The sequence below is a fragment of the Oryzias latipes genome, chromosome 10, assembly GCF_053564925.1.
Source record: "Oryzias latipes strain Hd-rR chromosome 10, Olatipes_Hd-rR_3.1".
NCBI lineage: Eukaryota > Metazoa > Chordata > Actinopteri > Beloniformes > Adrianichthyidae > Oryzias > Oryzias latipes.
The window spans coordinates 31,509,780-31,525,905 of record NC_136246.1 but is presented as its reverse complement, the minus strand read 5'-3'; the positions used below and the strand labels follow the sequence as shown (position 1 = coordinate 31,525,905).

The 16,126-nt window shown below is 42.3% G+C and overlaps 1 protein-coding gene across 4 annotated transcripts in view; it reads right to left on the bottom strand.

Annotated features, from left to right (window-relative positions):
• Nucleotides 1-16,126, bottom strand: part of uvssa (UV-stimulated scaffold protein A) — a 38,460-nt gene that overhangs the window by 10,157 nt on the left and 12,177 nt on the right. For 2 of the 4 annotated variants that reach the window (XM_078953754.1, XM_011480545.3), the window contains exons 9-13: nt 9,278-9,377; nt 1,399-1,594; nt 1,108-1,242; nt 789-972; nt 601-712 (exon numbers count right to left, since the gene is read on the bottom strand). In XM_078953754.1, coding sequence (XP_078809880.1) covers nt 601-712; nt 789-972; nt 1,108-1,242; nt 1,399-1,594; nt 9,278-9,377 — 727 coding nt within the window. The remainder of the gene's footprint in view (nt 1-600; nt 713-788; nt 973-1,107; nt 1,243-1,398; nt 1,595-9,277; nt 9,378-16,126) is intronic. The other 2 variants (XM_078953755.1, XM_023959384.2) reach the window with 1 other exon arrangement.

Below are 16,126 nucleotides of genomic sequence, written 5' to 3'. Positions count from 1 at the left end.
GGTACTTCCTGTTTGGAACGCAAAAAGGGGGCGGAGTCTCTCGCTCAGTCCAGTCGCTCCAGGACAGTCAAATGTTTGCATTCTGCTTTCATAGCAGTTCCACAAACACTTGCCAGCATTTCTCCCACCAATTTTATGAAAACTAAACAAAGTGACATTTATTATTGTGATAAAATGTATTTATTTTATGTATTTTTAAATCATAACATTTGTTGTCTTGAGGGATTACTTTGTAGTGGAGAGTTACTGATTACAACAGAGACGCGTTTTTGTTGGTTTGTTTTTAGTATATCAGCTTATTTTACGTTTTGGAGTTAAAATAACATTTCTAAACTAAATCAGATGTTAGTAAATTACATTTTTATATATTTTATGGAGGCCATTGTGAGAATTCTTCAGGGCTTCCAGAAAAGCCAGTGAATGAAAACAGAAAACAAAAAAGAAGATAAACCAGAAGCAAAAAGATGCTTCATGAAAGAAAAATCAATAAAACAAAGGATAGAGAAGCTCCATCTGTAGACCAAAACTGTCAGAAGTGGGTGTAAAGCTAATAAATACCATAAAATCTGGAATCCTGAGAAGCTGAAAAAAGGCCCTCACCAGGCTCCTGCTCCCTCTTCCTCCTCTCCTCCTGCTCCTCCCTCTGCCGGTCTTCTGGCCTGCAGGGTCGGCCCTCCTCGTCTCGGGGGATGATGGGGCCGTGGAAGGGACACTGAGGACAGGCAGACACGGCTGAACCCCTGGCAGCTCCAGGAGCTCTCACGGCGTCACCGTCGCCGCGCGCTCACCTTGAGGCGGTCCTGCCGCTGGCACAGCTTCCCGCTCCCCAGCGGCGCCCGGCAGAAGTGACTGACAGGGACGAACCTCCCGGGGAAGGAGATGTATCGGCTCTTGCTCTGTTCCAACAGCTCCTTGTTCTCCACCTCCTCCTCCACCTCTGCAGGAACCCAGAACTGATGCTGTGAGGCTGACCTGCACAGAGAGTGACAGCAGGACTTCAGAGCTGCATTTCTAAAAACAACTGTGGTTTTAGTAGCAGAAACCACTCCGGTGTTGTGAGGAGGATGAACTAAAGGTCATCTTAACATGTCTGTTTGTATCTCTTACTTGATGATTTTGCCAGCGTTGGGCTGCTCCTGACCCCAGTAGTAGAGGTCCAAACCGAACGGAACCACTGGAGCCTGAGCTGCCTGTTGGCCTGAAGCGCTCTGAGAAGAAGAAGAAGCGGCTCCAGAGGAGCTGCTGCAGAAGAAGAGATGGAGGAGGAGAGTTCAATGCTGGTTCAAGCTGGGCCTTTGATTTGAATTCTCCAAGATGAGGGTGTAATGGAAAAGGGTCCAAGAACTAAACAAGAAGACATTTATGGGTGCAGAGGAAGACATGAGCTGCAGGTGACACCTTGACTGGTGGGGCAGAGAGATCTTCTGCCTGAGGAGGCTCAGAGTGGCAGCTGCAGAGGTGGGATCCTGTTGTTCTTCTAAAAGTCTCATCAGACGCCGGGAGGTGGTTTGAGGTGGAGGAGGCGCGGGTCGTTTAACAGGAGGCCTTTTCTGCTTAGGTTGGGCGGTGGAGGTGGACGGAGAAGGATCCAGACCTGCAGCCAGAGAGAAGAACATCCAAATCGACCGTTTTATTGAACAGTTTTAGGGTTATCTGTGTCATTCCCCGTCAACTCAGATGACGGAAAATGAAAAAATTAAGGATTTTATTTACAAACAATAACTGACTTCCGCGAAATGATAAACAGATCTAACGAGATCTGAGGACCTGACGGTTTCTAGACTTAACAGTTTATGTTGTCTAGTAAACAAAAACCCGGTTGGGTCCAAGTTCCAAGGCTCCATGTTTCAATGGCCGCGGCCTTCGGATGTTAACGGCTGCGAATTTGAACGAGTCTAGTCTTTATCCTACAGCAAATGCCCTGTCGCCTAGCAACCCTGAGTTCCAAACAGAGAGGAGTAGTGAACCAAGCATCAAGCTCAAAGTTTTCCTGGCTTATTTGATCCAACTTTTAATTTTGGAGGTGTAATTATAAAAAAGGTGCAATTATTTAGAACTCCGGGTCCCTCTTCACAGTCCACCACTGTTGTCAGAAAATCTCCAGGTTCGGCCGCAATGCATCTTGGGATATGTATAGCATAGAGGGATACACCGGACCGATCCTTGAAATCGGTAAAAAAAAGAAGAATTCGTTGGTCGCATTTGAAGGAGTCGTTGAATTTGGAGTGCGCTGGTCGCCGCCTTCCAGTGCAGCCCAAGAAAAACGCAGCCCTCCAATTTGGACACAGCCAACGACCGATCCGCTTTGTTCTCAAAGTTTTGAGAAATGTTCCTCTGTGAGAGTCTGTGTGTGGCCGAGGACAGATAAACCAGGCCTCTGGGGGGCTGAGGGGGACTTAAGCACAGACACCCATGAGATCATCCAGCAGGAGAGATCAGAGGCCGGCAGAAGACAGCAGCTGGGTCTTCGCTGATCCCTCACATTATTAGGACTGACCTGTGAGCTTTGATTCAGATTCACTTACTGACCAAACATCATTTAGACAGTAGAGGCTTTTCTAAACACCTTAGAAGTACAAGGCACGCTCATCAGCTCGGTCCAAGCACTGTCTGAGTCAGGGAGAGAGGTTGTTTTAAGGCTTTGGATTTAACAAACAGTTAACTTTGAGAAGAGAAATGATAATAAAAGAAATGGACAAAAAACACATTTCTACCATTTAGGAAAAAAGAAAACAAGTTCAAGGTTGAACCGATGTCACAACCGTCACAAACCTCAGTTCTTCAAAAAGACTGACTAAAAATTAAAATAATCCAAATACGAAATGAATCAAACTTTCATTTCTTCTACTTGCTATATTTTATTTTATAATTAATGTTTTGGTTTGGTTCACATAAAACCTGCAACACTGGAAGAGCTGCCCCCTGCAGGGCCAGAGAGGAACTGAGACAATGTTTTTTTTAATTACAGTATTTTCTGATCAGGATTCTAAAAATAAAAGTCTAAACTTTTATAATTCTGTCCGACAACAGTCCTGGACGCAGCTCTGGACCGGAACGACAAGATTGTTTTTGAAGTTCTTCTTTCTTACTGCACGGCCTTGAGGCAAAAAATACGACATCACCGTCTCTTAAGGAGCGAAAAAGAAAAAAAAGGTCAAAATTAAGTAACAATACCAAAACACACTGTTGGGAAATATCCAAAGGAAGTTTTGAAATTATTATGGGATGGCCACAGCACCTGCAGCTGGGTGGCCATTTTGTGGTAAAGTATGAAGTTACGCTTGCATCTGAATTAATTCCCTACTCCCTACATAGTGCACTATATAGTGTTGACCATTTTGTAAATAGTTCAAATCTACAATTCCAAAATCCACAAATTTCCCAAAAGTCTCTGCAAAAAATCAGTGTACATCGGTGCTCACTAGATTGTGGAACGTAGACCACAAGGTGTTGCGTTTGAACAAGTTATCTGAAAAAAATGTTGTATTTTGATTTATTTTTTAAAAACCACTTCAGGTTTCATCTTCAGAACAGAGCGGTTTAATGAAAAGTCTTTATAAAATGCTCGTATTGATTCGGTTTTTACTTACGGAAATTGGTGATGTCCTTTTTGCCGTTTAAAAAAGAAAAAAAAAACAGTAGTGAGCATTGGTGTACAAATTGAAACTTCAAAATCTAGGGCAATAGTAGACTTGCACTCCTGTTAGCGAGTAGGAAGGGAATAGGCTGAGTGATCTTCACATTTTCACACAATAGGGGAAAAGCAAACTTCTCTTTGAGCGATCGACAACCACAACCAAAGTTTCACTTTGACCATCTGGAATTTTCCACAAAAAAAAAAAAAAATCTTTAGTATTTTTACATTCCCACTCCTCCTCTGGGTTTTGATCCATCGCCTCCTAACTCCTTAAGCTTTACTTGGATAAAAAAATGTTAGTTTTAAAGTAAACAGCGTTAGTGTGGCCAGCTAGCAAAAGTGGCGTTTGCCTGTTGCTCTCATAACTTTTTCTGGAATGTTTTGACAAATGTAACTGAAGCTGAACGAAACAATATGAAATATGAACATATCAGGTGCGCTTGACAAAAAAAAACTCTGTTGTCGAAGAAATCCTAAAGTCTACTTTTGCAGATTCTTCAAAAATTACATAGACCTGTTCGTCATCCCAAGGCAACCCAAAAATCGAATGGTTGCTAAGGAGATAAAAGCAACAGAGAAGAAAAAAAAGTGTCTTTATGTCAGGAACATGTCACACGCAGCTCAGACTAGGGTGGTAGGGGCAGAACAGGACAGCGTGTTGCAGCTGCTCAGCCAATTCATATTTGCGTTGTTAAAAAAAGTTCTTTTAGACAAATGAAGTAAATTCAGACTTTTCTGCTGCACAGGTGATGGAAGAAAGACAACATGGTGGCAGATGTGACTGAAGAGACTCGAACTTTCCACTTTAATCTGAAGGGTCATTGGACTTCCATACCCCCCCCCATCATCCCTAATTCTCTGTTGGATGGTGAAATACCGACTCAATCTGCACTTTGAGAGCTCCAAACGACGGGGGATTCTCTGGGTGTTGCGGGCGTTAAGAGCCACAGATCGATGCAGGAAATGAGTACAGTTTGTGTGTGAGAGGGTTAGAAAAGAAAGAGTGGGGGGAAAAAGAGACAGAGGAAAGGCGGAAAGAGGTATTGATTTCCCAGGGTTAAGCAGGGCCTGTAATTAAAATGTTAATTTGAGAAAGAGAGAGATAGTGTCCTGACAGCAGAGAGGGGGATAAAGAGACTGATAACCGGAATGACAGAGCAGGACGGAGGAGCTGAGAGGAGGAGGAGGAGAGAGGAGGCCAGATATGGAGGGAGGGAGGGAGGGAGCAGGTGAAGAAAGACGAGGAGGGGAAGTGTGAAGGAATGATAAATGTGAGGCGCTGGCGGAGATGAAAAGAGTGAAAGACGGGGAAATGGCATCTGAGGGAGCAAAGGAGTCAGAGACATTAGAACAGAAAGGAGGCGCTAATGTGACAAAGGGGAGAACAGAGACACTTCACAGGTTTATAAATTAGACTAAAAAACACGCCCCTCCTTTAGCCTCTTCAAAAATGATCCTCAGCCATCGTTAAATATGACGCCCCAGCTGATCCCAAACCACAACCGCTCACTCTTAGTTGTGAATTCACAAACTTCAGTCCTAACTGCCCTTACGGGTGGGCAAAAAATGGACTAATCTGTACGGGACCTGCACGAAATAACAAGACCACTTGGTGAGAAAATGCTCATGCACATTTTTTATAACGTCATGCTGAGGCTGACAGGTCGTTTCCACTTATTCAAACTCTCAGAGGTACAGTACAGACCAGAAGTTTGGACACACCTTCCCATTCGGGATTTTGGTCTGTACTGTAAGTATATGAAGTAAATGTGACGCAGGCATATTGTGTAGAAATTTTCACTGTACTGGTAGTGCTGTTAATGTGATATGAGTGTCATCCTCGCGTGCAACCTGACTGTTGGAAATGAGAAAATCCGACAATCAGAGTGTCGTTTGTGTGGACGTCCTACGTGCACTTGCGTGTTCCGTGCACGCTCCGTGGATGCGGCATAAGCGGAGGGTCAGCAAGTGGTCAGTACTTGCGTCTTAGTAATCCCTTGTGCTATCCTAGGTACTTTAACATTGGGAGTTGGGTCATCTAGACCCACTAGACAGTGCTCTGAACCTTTTTTCTTCAATGATTTGTGATCTTCACTGGTGTCCATGGATTACATGAAATCTCTCCACCTTTATCCACCTTTGTCATGGTGGGGAGAACACGTCAATGGAAGGGTGGGGCCATCTAAGATAGCACAAGGGCTAAGGAGACGTGAGGACACGATACGACAGCATCATAGGCGTCATAACACTTCCCAATGCACCTACCGCACACGTTTTCTATGGCGGTGTAACATGTGGTGAACTAGAGGAAATGTAAGTTTCTTCTGCAAACATGGTTGTGTTTTTTAGAATACTCTGGAATGAAGCATTAAACACTAAAAAAATGTTAAACACAGACTTATAACTCAAGACCCACCTGTTTAATCTGGCTTCTAGTGGAAATATAGGAATACATGTTTTCAATATTTACATTTTTTTAATGTATTTATACTTTATTTTAAATCTTTGTGGTATTTATATATTTAATTAACTTTTAGTGATCAAACCTGCCCAATAAGATGTTTTTATTTATGTATTAATGTCTGTTTTTAGTTTTATGTTAAAGGATGTAGACATTCAGAGTTTATGTATTCTTTTATTTGTTTCTTTATTTTTGTGAAGGTCTTTGTTGTGCTATTAGCTTTAAAGTAAAAAAAAAGCTTTTAATATGTAAAGCATTACAGAATCTTTGTATGAAAAGTGCTTTATAAATAAAGTTTAAGTAAATAAAGGCCTGTGTGTTTCTGGGTCTCAGTGAAACAGGTCGCAGCCTCTGCAGAATATATGGGTCAGTTAACCAGCATTAGACAGGTAAGGAAGCAGGTAATCTGTGTGGTTCCATGGTTCTTTCATCTCAAATATTATCTGTTAAAATACATTTTAATTTCCCATCCATAACTACCAGAGGCAGGTGGAGTTTAGTGTCTTGCCAAAAGCTACCGCTGCACCACGGCTGCCCCATCCCTCACTGGCACCCATGCACGCTCACATTCACACTTAGGGACAACTTAGAATCATCAATCCACTTATGAAGCATGTTTTTGGACTGTGGGAGGAAGCCGGAGTCCCCGGAGAAAACCCATGCATGCACGGGGAGTTGAAGTTGAAGTTGAAGTTAAAGTTAAAAGTTAGTCCCATTAGCTGTCACACACCTAGGTATGTGGAATTTACTCCCTGCAATTGACCCACTGGGTGAACTGAAATTTGAACTCACAACCCTCTACCACAAGGACAATGAGGCAAGAACACTAACTGCTGCGTCACCGCCAATTTTTTGTTATCCTCGAGAATGACCACGTTTTTCCCAGCAACCCCTGCTGCTGTAAAGCTGGATCAGGTTCTCACTGACAGAAAACTCCTGATCCAGATCATCAGCGGCAAAGGACGAAGAAAGAACAGGAGAGAACTGGGTTTCACAGGGATAACAGTCTTCTGCTTGTGTGCTTGTGTGGTTGGCATGTTTGGGGTTGTGCAAAAGCTCTTGAGCAAAGACTGAAGCAGAAGAGACGGGAGTCACACACGACACAAAACATCAGATGCTCAAAAGTTCTGCTTTGAAAGCAGCAAAGAGAGGATTTAGGCCTCCTAACAAATGTTCTGCCTAATTGCTCAAAGAAGAAGAGCTAAAGCGCTGAACATGTTTTACTGAAACAAAGAAACGTCTTCTTAAAGGATGGCCGGAGCATGAGGTGTGATTTAAGCAGGACCTGTCGGTGCAGGTGGTAAAATCTGGGTGCAAGGCTAATAGGGGCTCATTAAAGAGGTGGCATTGTTAATTTGGCATGGCCCCTCTAGATCATTACGTAGCCCACTAATCACCCTGACACACACACATGCGCACAGATGTTTGGGACCCCATCAGATACTATCTAATTACTCCAGCTTCTAATTGATTAGTAATGGAGGGAGGTGCAGGTAAAGAGGCTCCGTGAGAATGTAATGAGTCAGGAAGCAGCTGGGGAGAGCTGGCCGCAGGTCAAAGGCCACGCAGCCGCGCCGCAACAATATGGCTGACCGAGCGATAACTGCACTGTCGACATGTTCGGTTATGGAGCCATTAACGCAAAACACATAAATACAGCTTCTCTCTGTAAGCCAGTGATGGAGGGGCGCTTGAAGGCTGCTGCTAGAGCAGCTCTGAGGGGGTTTGAATGCTCGCTGTCGCCTGCAGCGCCACCTGCTAAGAAGAACGGCAGCTTTCAAACTAATATTTAAGGAAATTGAATGTTGTATTGCAGCTGACATAGCAATAAAAAGAAACAGGCCCTCTATTATTGACCTTAATGCGTGACCTCTTGCAGCCTGGAGGCCAAACATGATCCATACAAGAACCAAGAAGGAGAAGACGACCGTGTCCAACGATACGTGTTGTAGAAGGGATGTTTTAAAGGACCAACTCAATGAAAATTGTGTTTTCAACCTGAAAATGTAGGATATAATTAAGCTTAAAATTGAATTTTTGAGTATTCCTTAATTCAAATCGTAGTGATTCAGGAGTAGAAAGAAAAAAAAAACAGTTTAAAAAATATCCTATTTGTTACGCAGTAAATACAAGGGCCATAGTCTCCCTGCTCCGCTTCATTCTGATGCATCCACTTACAGACTAATAGATCCTTATATGTCTTTGTTTTCCTCGTCTGTAGGGCTAGATAGCTCCAATATAGCTTGTTGCAGCGGTAGTGTTAGGTTGGGATTGTGAGGGGCTGTAAGCTAGCAGAAGAGCACGTAAACAGACTCTGCAACGGGGAGAGGGAGGGCTGTGGTTATTCCGCACCAATGGTCCGTCCACAACTCAAATGCAAATTTCAAATAAACTCCTGCGGCTCTGCAGAAACTATGTCCTGGAGAATAACGGTTGTGCTTATCTTTATCTCGTTATTTTATTGTTTGCACATGAGAGCACAAGACACCAAAGCTAAATCCCTTGGACTGTATCCCTTGTGCTATCTTGTGGGGTCAAAAAGACCCCACCCTTACTTTGACGTGTTCTCCCTACCATGACAAAGGTGGATAAAGGTGGAAAGATTTCATGTAATCCACGGACACCAGTGAAGATCACAAATCACTGAAGAAAAAAGGTTCAGAGCACTGTCTAGTGGGTCTAGATGACCCCACTCCCAACGTTTAAGTGACTAGGATAGCACAAGGGGTGTATGCACTGTATTTGGCCAATAAAGCTGATTCGGAAAAGGACGCAGGTTTTTTTTATTTTGGCTAAAAACTGCATCATCATAACTAAAAAACCACCAGGGAAGCTTTGAAAATACATCAGAAGATGATCAAAGTGAGTCTTTAAAGAACGAGTGAAAGACTGAAGAAAGAAAGGAAGAAAAATCGATCCGTTTCTAGAAGACAGGGATGCACACATCAGATTTCTGAGGACCCCCGTGGAAAAACCCACTGAAGAGTCACCCCACCTGCACTTCAGCAGCTGCCTCTTTGAAGTGGGTCCTTGTGTTTGTTTGTGCATTTCATAGCATGTGTGCGAGTCTAAAGAGATTAGTGCAGCAGCAGGTCTTCCTTTTGTAGCTTAACTTCTTTGTTTTTGCACGTGTTTGTGAGTTTGTGATGCGCACGTGTGTTTGTGCGACTGAAACTGACCGTACTCGGCACGCATATGCTCGGGAATGTGCGGCTCGTAGCCTTCTTTTTCTGGCACTTCGTCAAAATCGTCGTCGTCGTCATCTGAGGTGTCCGTCTTCTGAGGAAGGAAATCAGAAATGCATTTTAAAGAAATGAGATCAGAAAGAAGATAATGGAAGAAACAACAGGAGGAAGGCTTTAAACAGATCGTCATATAATGAAAAAAGCCTACAGAATCATAGACTATGCTTTAGTCGGTTGCCCTCCGATCGGGTTGCTTCGGTTTGATACCTGCCTTGCCCACCCATGTGTCTAAGTATCCTTGGGTAAGACACTGAACCCCACATTGCTCCTGGTAGTAACAAGTTGGCGCCAGTTTAAGGCGGCGGAGTGAATGTGTGTGTGAACGGGTGAAAGAGACTGTGACTCGCTTTGGGCTTTAATGCACCATAGACAAAGGCTATATGATTACACGCCATTTACCCCAACATACTAGACCTGTAGTCCAAACACACTGAACAGTCCTGAAACTCTGAAACTCTGATTCCAGAAACCAAATATAACATTTTAGTTGCTGTACCTCTAAGTGGTTGGTTCCCTTAAGAACCTGCTCTGTCCCACCTCTGCCAGCTAGCCTCAGCATGGTTGGTTTCATTGTTTTCAAGCCCTTAACCAAACCTGTGCTCAATAGAGATTACTTGTTGGTGTGAAGGTTATTATATTATTAGACTAATAAAATGCTTTTGCCTTAGCGCTTTAGTGGAGAGCAACTCTTTTAGAAGTGGCATTGCAAAAGAAACAACAAAAGAAGACACAACAAAGACAATAGTTATACTGGTCCTCCAACCTGCTGGCCCTGTTAAGATTCCAGCTGTGAGTTCACACCACAAACTCCTTTGCTCTTTGGTCTGCTGGACAGTTGATTTTCATTCAGTCACTGAACTGCACCAGATTCAAATCCCTCAACTCCAAGGCAGACCGGCGTTCACCATCACAGAAAATCCACGGAAAAAAATAGCAACACAATGCTAAACAATGCTAAACTACACTGTTAAATAGAGCTGAGGCTTCGCTGTTTAGCTTAGAGCCGTTTTCTCTATTCAAGATGATGCCAAACTAAGTGGATTAAATGCTATGTTGCGATTTAGTGACATATGCAGTGAAGGTGTGAATACATTATAACTGGGTCAGTTAATGCAGATTTAATCATTCTGCTCAAACTTATTTTTTTCAACCAAACAACCAACTTTTTGTTGAATTAAGAGTTTTTTACCCTTTACAATAGTAGCATCAATGCCATCCATGATGATGTTGGAAAGAGTTCAACTGTCACTGAATCTTTTTTTTTTTTTTGGTCACTGAATCTTTCAGACACTGAGTTGAGTTTGTATTAGGACAGGTGAAATGATCAGAAGCAGATTACATTCCTGCTCTGAAAATATTGTGAAAAAACACCAAGGCAAAAAAAAGTTTCATTTGCTTCAGTAGGAAGAAAAATATCAGCAGCATTTATCTTTGGAAACTTTTGAACAATGAAAACACTTTCACCAGCTTCCATTTCTAAATCCACACACTCGAACACAAAATGAAAACTAAAAACACAAACGTTCCTCCAGGCAGGAAGCTCAGAGACGCAACATCAAGAAAAACGGCTGCAAGGTTTCCGTCGTCCTGAAGGATGCGGTCCCTTTGGCTGGAGGGAGGGGAGGGGGGGGTGGTGTTGCATTTGTGTGTGTGTGATGGGCCAGACAAAATTTATGGTTTTTAATTTCCAGGCGAGGTTGTTAGCCATTGCTTTGGTTACAAGGCAGAACACAACACTTTCATACAGAGGGGTCATTTCCATTAAGCAAATGTGTGCCTGTGTGTGTGCTCTAACGCACACGCAAACACACACACTTGGAGTGATCAGCACGAAATTCACAGTGATTAGCGTTATGAGGAGCAGTAAAACCCAACGTTAAGCTAACCTCTTATTCCCAGAGGCCTCTTTTCATTTATTCGTTTCATTTGTGTGGACTCTTGCTCCTGTGTGTGTGTGTGTGTGTGTGGGTGTGTGTGTGTGAGGTGGTGGTGGGGGGGTTGTATTTCAGTCATCATCTGTGGACTCATCATTTGTAAACTAATTCAAACATTTTAATGGGCTTCAACAGCAGAGCAACCGTCCATCACGGGCCGTAAAGCTGCAGGGAGCAGCTCTGTCCTCTTCACGCCGCATCAGGGGCCCGACTCCAACGCAATACACATCACCGGGTCAACAACCAACTGAACAATTAAAACCGAATTAGCTTCATTACTGCGGCTACAAGCACAGACACGGAGGACAGAGAAATGCCATTTCTGACGTGTCAAGGGAACTTTTAAAATAAAAAAACAAACTAGTTCTGACATAAACATTTTTATCACTGGATATAACATTTAAACAAAGCACATGCCCAGGCCAATTCAATATAACTTTATAGATAATAAATTAGATACACTACAATGATTGAAGCAATTAGGGTAACCCCTTGCCACCTTAATTTACCTTCAGCTATGAAAAAAAATTACTTCCTTTTTTGCTGTCATGTAGATACTAATTAAGGTTTGGTGCATATTTGCATCAACTGGAATCAATGGGATAAAGTCTGGATTGGTTCGGCATGGGGATATAATTGTTGTCATCTTGTGTTGATGTGGGATAAGCAGATATCATAAAAAGATCCTATTGTTCATAGCTTGTTTTATTTTCAGATATCTTGAATGCAAAGTTAAGTTGGCATCATTGATTGTATATAAGAACTGGACTGAGTGACTGTGACATCAACCACAAAAAAAAACAAAAAAAAAGAAGAAATGACACGACCCTACCACTTTAAAGCGAGCTACACGAAATCTGTCGATCAAATTTTTGATTTGATTTGAAATGTTTATTTCAAGCAATCAAATAAGAATAATAAGAAGAATAATAAAAAAAGACATTACTATCATCAGTTATATATTCATACAAAGACGTATCAAATGTAGGATAATTAGACATAAAATTAAAGATTGCTTGAAAGTTGGTGGAAGGAAGTGAATTTATCTAATCCCACCCCTGTTCTACTGTAACCATTAAATTACATGATTTATCATTATCCAGTTTATAACTTTTATCAGACAGAATTAAGAATCCTTAAATATCAATAAAGCACATGACAAAGATAATTACTTAAAAATTATGTAAAAATAGACATAACTATTTTAGTAATCAACATAGTAAATGCAGATCAGTTATCTAAAATATATACAGATTATGTTACTTATAAAAGTCATGTATATGATTTATATCAGTAAAATATACATAACACTGTTTCAAAAATCTTCATAGCATAAATTGATCAAGTATGTTTCATTAGGAAAAATCATCAATCAATTTTTGGACCGAGTGGTTTGACTTTAATCCTGTAGCCTTTAACCCAAGTAATCTCAATCTTTTTAAGCTTCCTGAGAAGTCTGGCATGTTTGGCGATTTCAGCATTTCAGCATTTCATTCAGCAGATGACTGGACTTGTTTTTTGTTTTTTTAAATTTAACGACCCAGTACTGGACGTGTGAGGTGTGTTCTCCACGTTTGATCCATCCCTTGTGGAGCAGTGAACTGCAGAATCAGCCCCACCTATTTGGTGGTTTAGACCACCCCATCCAACCCCTTAATGCTAAGTGTCAAGCCGGGGAGGCATTGGGTTCCGTGTTTAAGTCTTTGGTATGACTCGACCGTGTATTTGAACTCGTGACTTTCCAGTCTCAGGGTGGACACTCTACCTTAACACCACTGAGTTGGTTTCCAGATCAAGCTGCTTTCCTGTTCTGAATGAAAGCTCTCCGTCGGTGGTTACTGTGTGTTTTGTTTCTTTGAAAGTATTCCCAACAGGCTGCGTGAAAAGAGGCAAAAACATTCCAGGAAAAACGTTTCAATAAACTTGGGAGACGTAGAGCTGTCCTGAACAATGACAGTCTCTGCTGCATAACTAACTCCTAAAACAGGTTTTCACAGACTCAACAACATCCGTGTTATCAATAAAAGCTATTCTCTCACTGTTGGTAAAGATGTCTCCGTGTGGGAATGGGAAGCTTTATTTATGTCCTGACGCAGAAGAAAGACAACGCAGTTAAACACAGAGGAACATTTTAAACACCAGAGCAAAGTTTCTGCATTACTTTACGTTGCTGCAACGATTATTCATCCTCAGAGAGCGATGGATTCACACACATAGTTGTAGTCTCTATAGGTTTTGCGCTTGTCTCCTTTAATCCCAGCTGGTTTATTCTGCTCTGATCAATGATCTAAAACTAAGGAGTGATCACCGAGCTGTAGGAAAATCCTGCCCTAACATCATCCCTTTTCCCCTTCTTTCTGCCTCTTTGTCTCTAATTCACCCTAATTTAATCCTGATAGCATCGAGCGCTGTCGGCCGGCCGGGCAGAGCTGTAAGTCTCAACGCAGGATTAGCTTTCCTCCAGAAACATTTTGCTGACAGCCCGCACGGCTAAAATATGGCCTCCATTCCCCCCACCGGTGGCAACACGAGGGGCTGCTTTGCATTTTAACAGACCTTTGGTTTATTCTCACTGAAAGGAAATCACACATAAGTCCCACGGAAAGATAAAAACTGCTTCTTTAAGAGAAACTCAAGATTCAGCAGACAAATTAGAAGTAATGGTTTCAGTAAAGCAGAGCCACGAGTCAGTGTGAAAAGAACTGAACATTAAAAAAACAGACAAAAATGGAATTTTAAAATAATTTTGGAGCACAACTGAGCTGAAAAAAATCATTTTATGTAAGGGATTATGAAATACTGCAATTACATTTTAAGCACAGATAAAATAAAACAGACTACAAAAGGGAAAACACAAAGAAAGAAGCACCAGCAGTTCCTTAAAGACCAAATCAAAGGAGATGTGTTGGAGTTCTGGGATGACCAGAACCATCTCAAAAGCTGAACAGTATGACGACCAATAAATGCAACATCCAACAAAAATATAGAACTGACGCTATGAGGGGAAAGATATTTACCTATAATGAGACAAAAGTCCACAGAAACAGGAAGAGCAACCGTTTGCTGTTTGGACACCCTTACTTTCATGTCAGTAATGCCTTTTTTACCCCCTGAACTAAAAACAAGTCACAGTTTTGAGGACAAAGTACATGAACATTTGTATTTATGCAGTGTGTTCTTCTCTCTACACAGCTGTGAGTTGGTTCAGCCACTGCTAATGTAGTTTTTGTCTTTTAGGCCTCAGTCACATGCACCTATATGAGGGCTGACCCGTATGCGTGCTGTGAGTTTTTGGGTTGTCCGGCGCCGTAGAGGGTCTTAGGGAGGAGCTGCTGCATCATAACCCTTGTGCTATCCTGAGCACTTTAACGTTGGGAGTTGGGTCATCTAGACCCACTAGACAGTGCTCTGAACCTTTTTTCTTCAATGATTTGTGATCTTCACTTACATGAAATCTTTCCACCTTTATCATGGTAGGAATAACACATCAATGTAAGGGTGGGTCATTTTGACCCCACAAGATAGCACAAGGGTTAAAGGGAGAGCAGGTGCGTCTTGCAGTTTCCTTCAGGCTCATGCGGCCACCTTAGGGGACATTATGAAAACAGATTGTACCGTTGTGATTGTAGCAAATGTGTTGTGAAGTATCTGTAAGGCTAAAGGAAGTTACCAGCACTTCTAACGTATGGGTGATGCTGTTGTACGGTGCCCTTACACAATACTCTAGTCATTAGTTAAGTGCACAGTCTGGCTTCTTACTGACCGCATGGAAATGCTGCATGCTCAGGGGTGTGCACGTGGAGCGTCGGACACCCACTTAAACTACACTATGTTTATTTTCCTCATTTCTCACAGTCAGGCTGCAAGCAAGAAGGACGAAATAATGCAAAATCAGTCGCACGCAGCATGCCCATTAAAAAATTTGCATGAACACCAAGCGGTTGTGGAGAAGGACGGTGAATGCAAAAACATTTCCAGTTTTTTAAGTTCAAAAGCATTTCTGTTCAAATTACTAAATGACTTTTCCAAAAATATTTGTTTGACTTTTCACCTAATTTCCATTAATAAAGGTGTAAATGTGAACTTTAGGGATTACTGCAACAGTAAAGTCTTGTATAGTCTGTTTATATGTGTCCAGCAGCGGAGGTGCAGGTTCCCCCCCTTCACACTGAGAATATGTTTCATTTAATTGGAAATAAAGTCAGGCATGAAGGAGTTAAAAATAATTACAGCCATGAAAACCATCCTTAACCTTAACTAAATGAATGGCCTCAAAGTCCACATAACAAAAGTGATGTTTGTGTGGACGACTGGGACCTTAACTCCAACAGAAATGTTCTCTGGTCAGGTTGTGGAGGAGATTTGGAGGCTGAAAGTCCCCCCCCTGACCTCAACCCTGTCCTTCTCCTTTAACTCGACTTAACAGCAGGTCAGGTCCCGTCGGTCAAACCTGGTCCTGGACCTCACAAATCCTGGTGTGCGTCTGACAGGATGCTGCTGCCTCCACAGGTGTCTCTTCAGCTTCCTTTCCTTTAAGTAAGACTCTTATCCTTTATAAAAATGATTTGAGGGAGACGCCCCGGACAACTGCTCCCCCGACTTCATTTGTCTCTTGGCAAGTTTGATGGCGCTGTGTTTAAAAACCCATTCAATCTTATAAACCAAAAATTAAATGTAGTCGACTGTGATGGGCACTCAGTGCATCTGCTATTTATATGCTAATGTACACTCGGGCCTGCCAAGGTCTGGCAAATTATTACTGCACAACCATAAGTCAGGTGTATGGCAGGAGGTGGGGAAGGAGGGGGGGGGGGGGGGGGGGGGCAGGTTAAACATCACACAGACACAT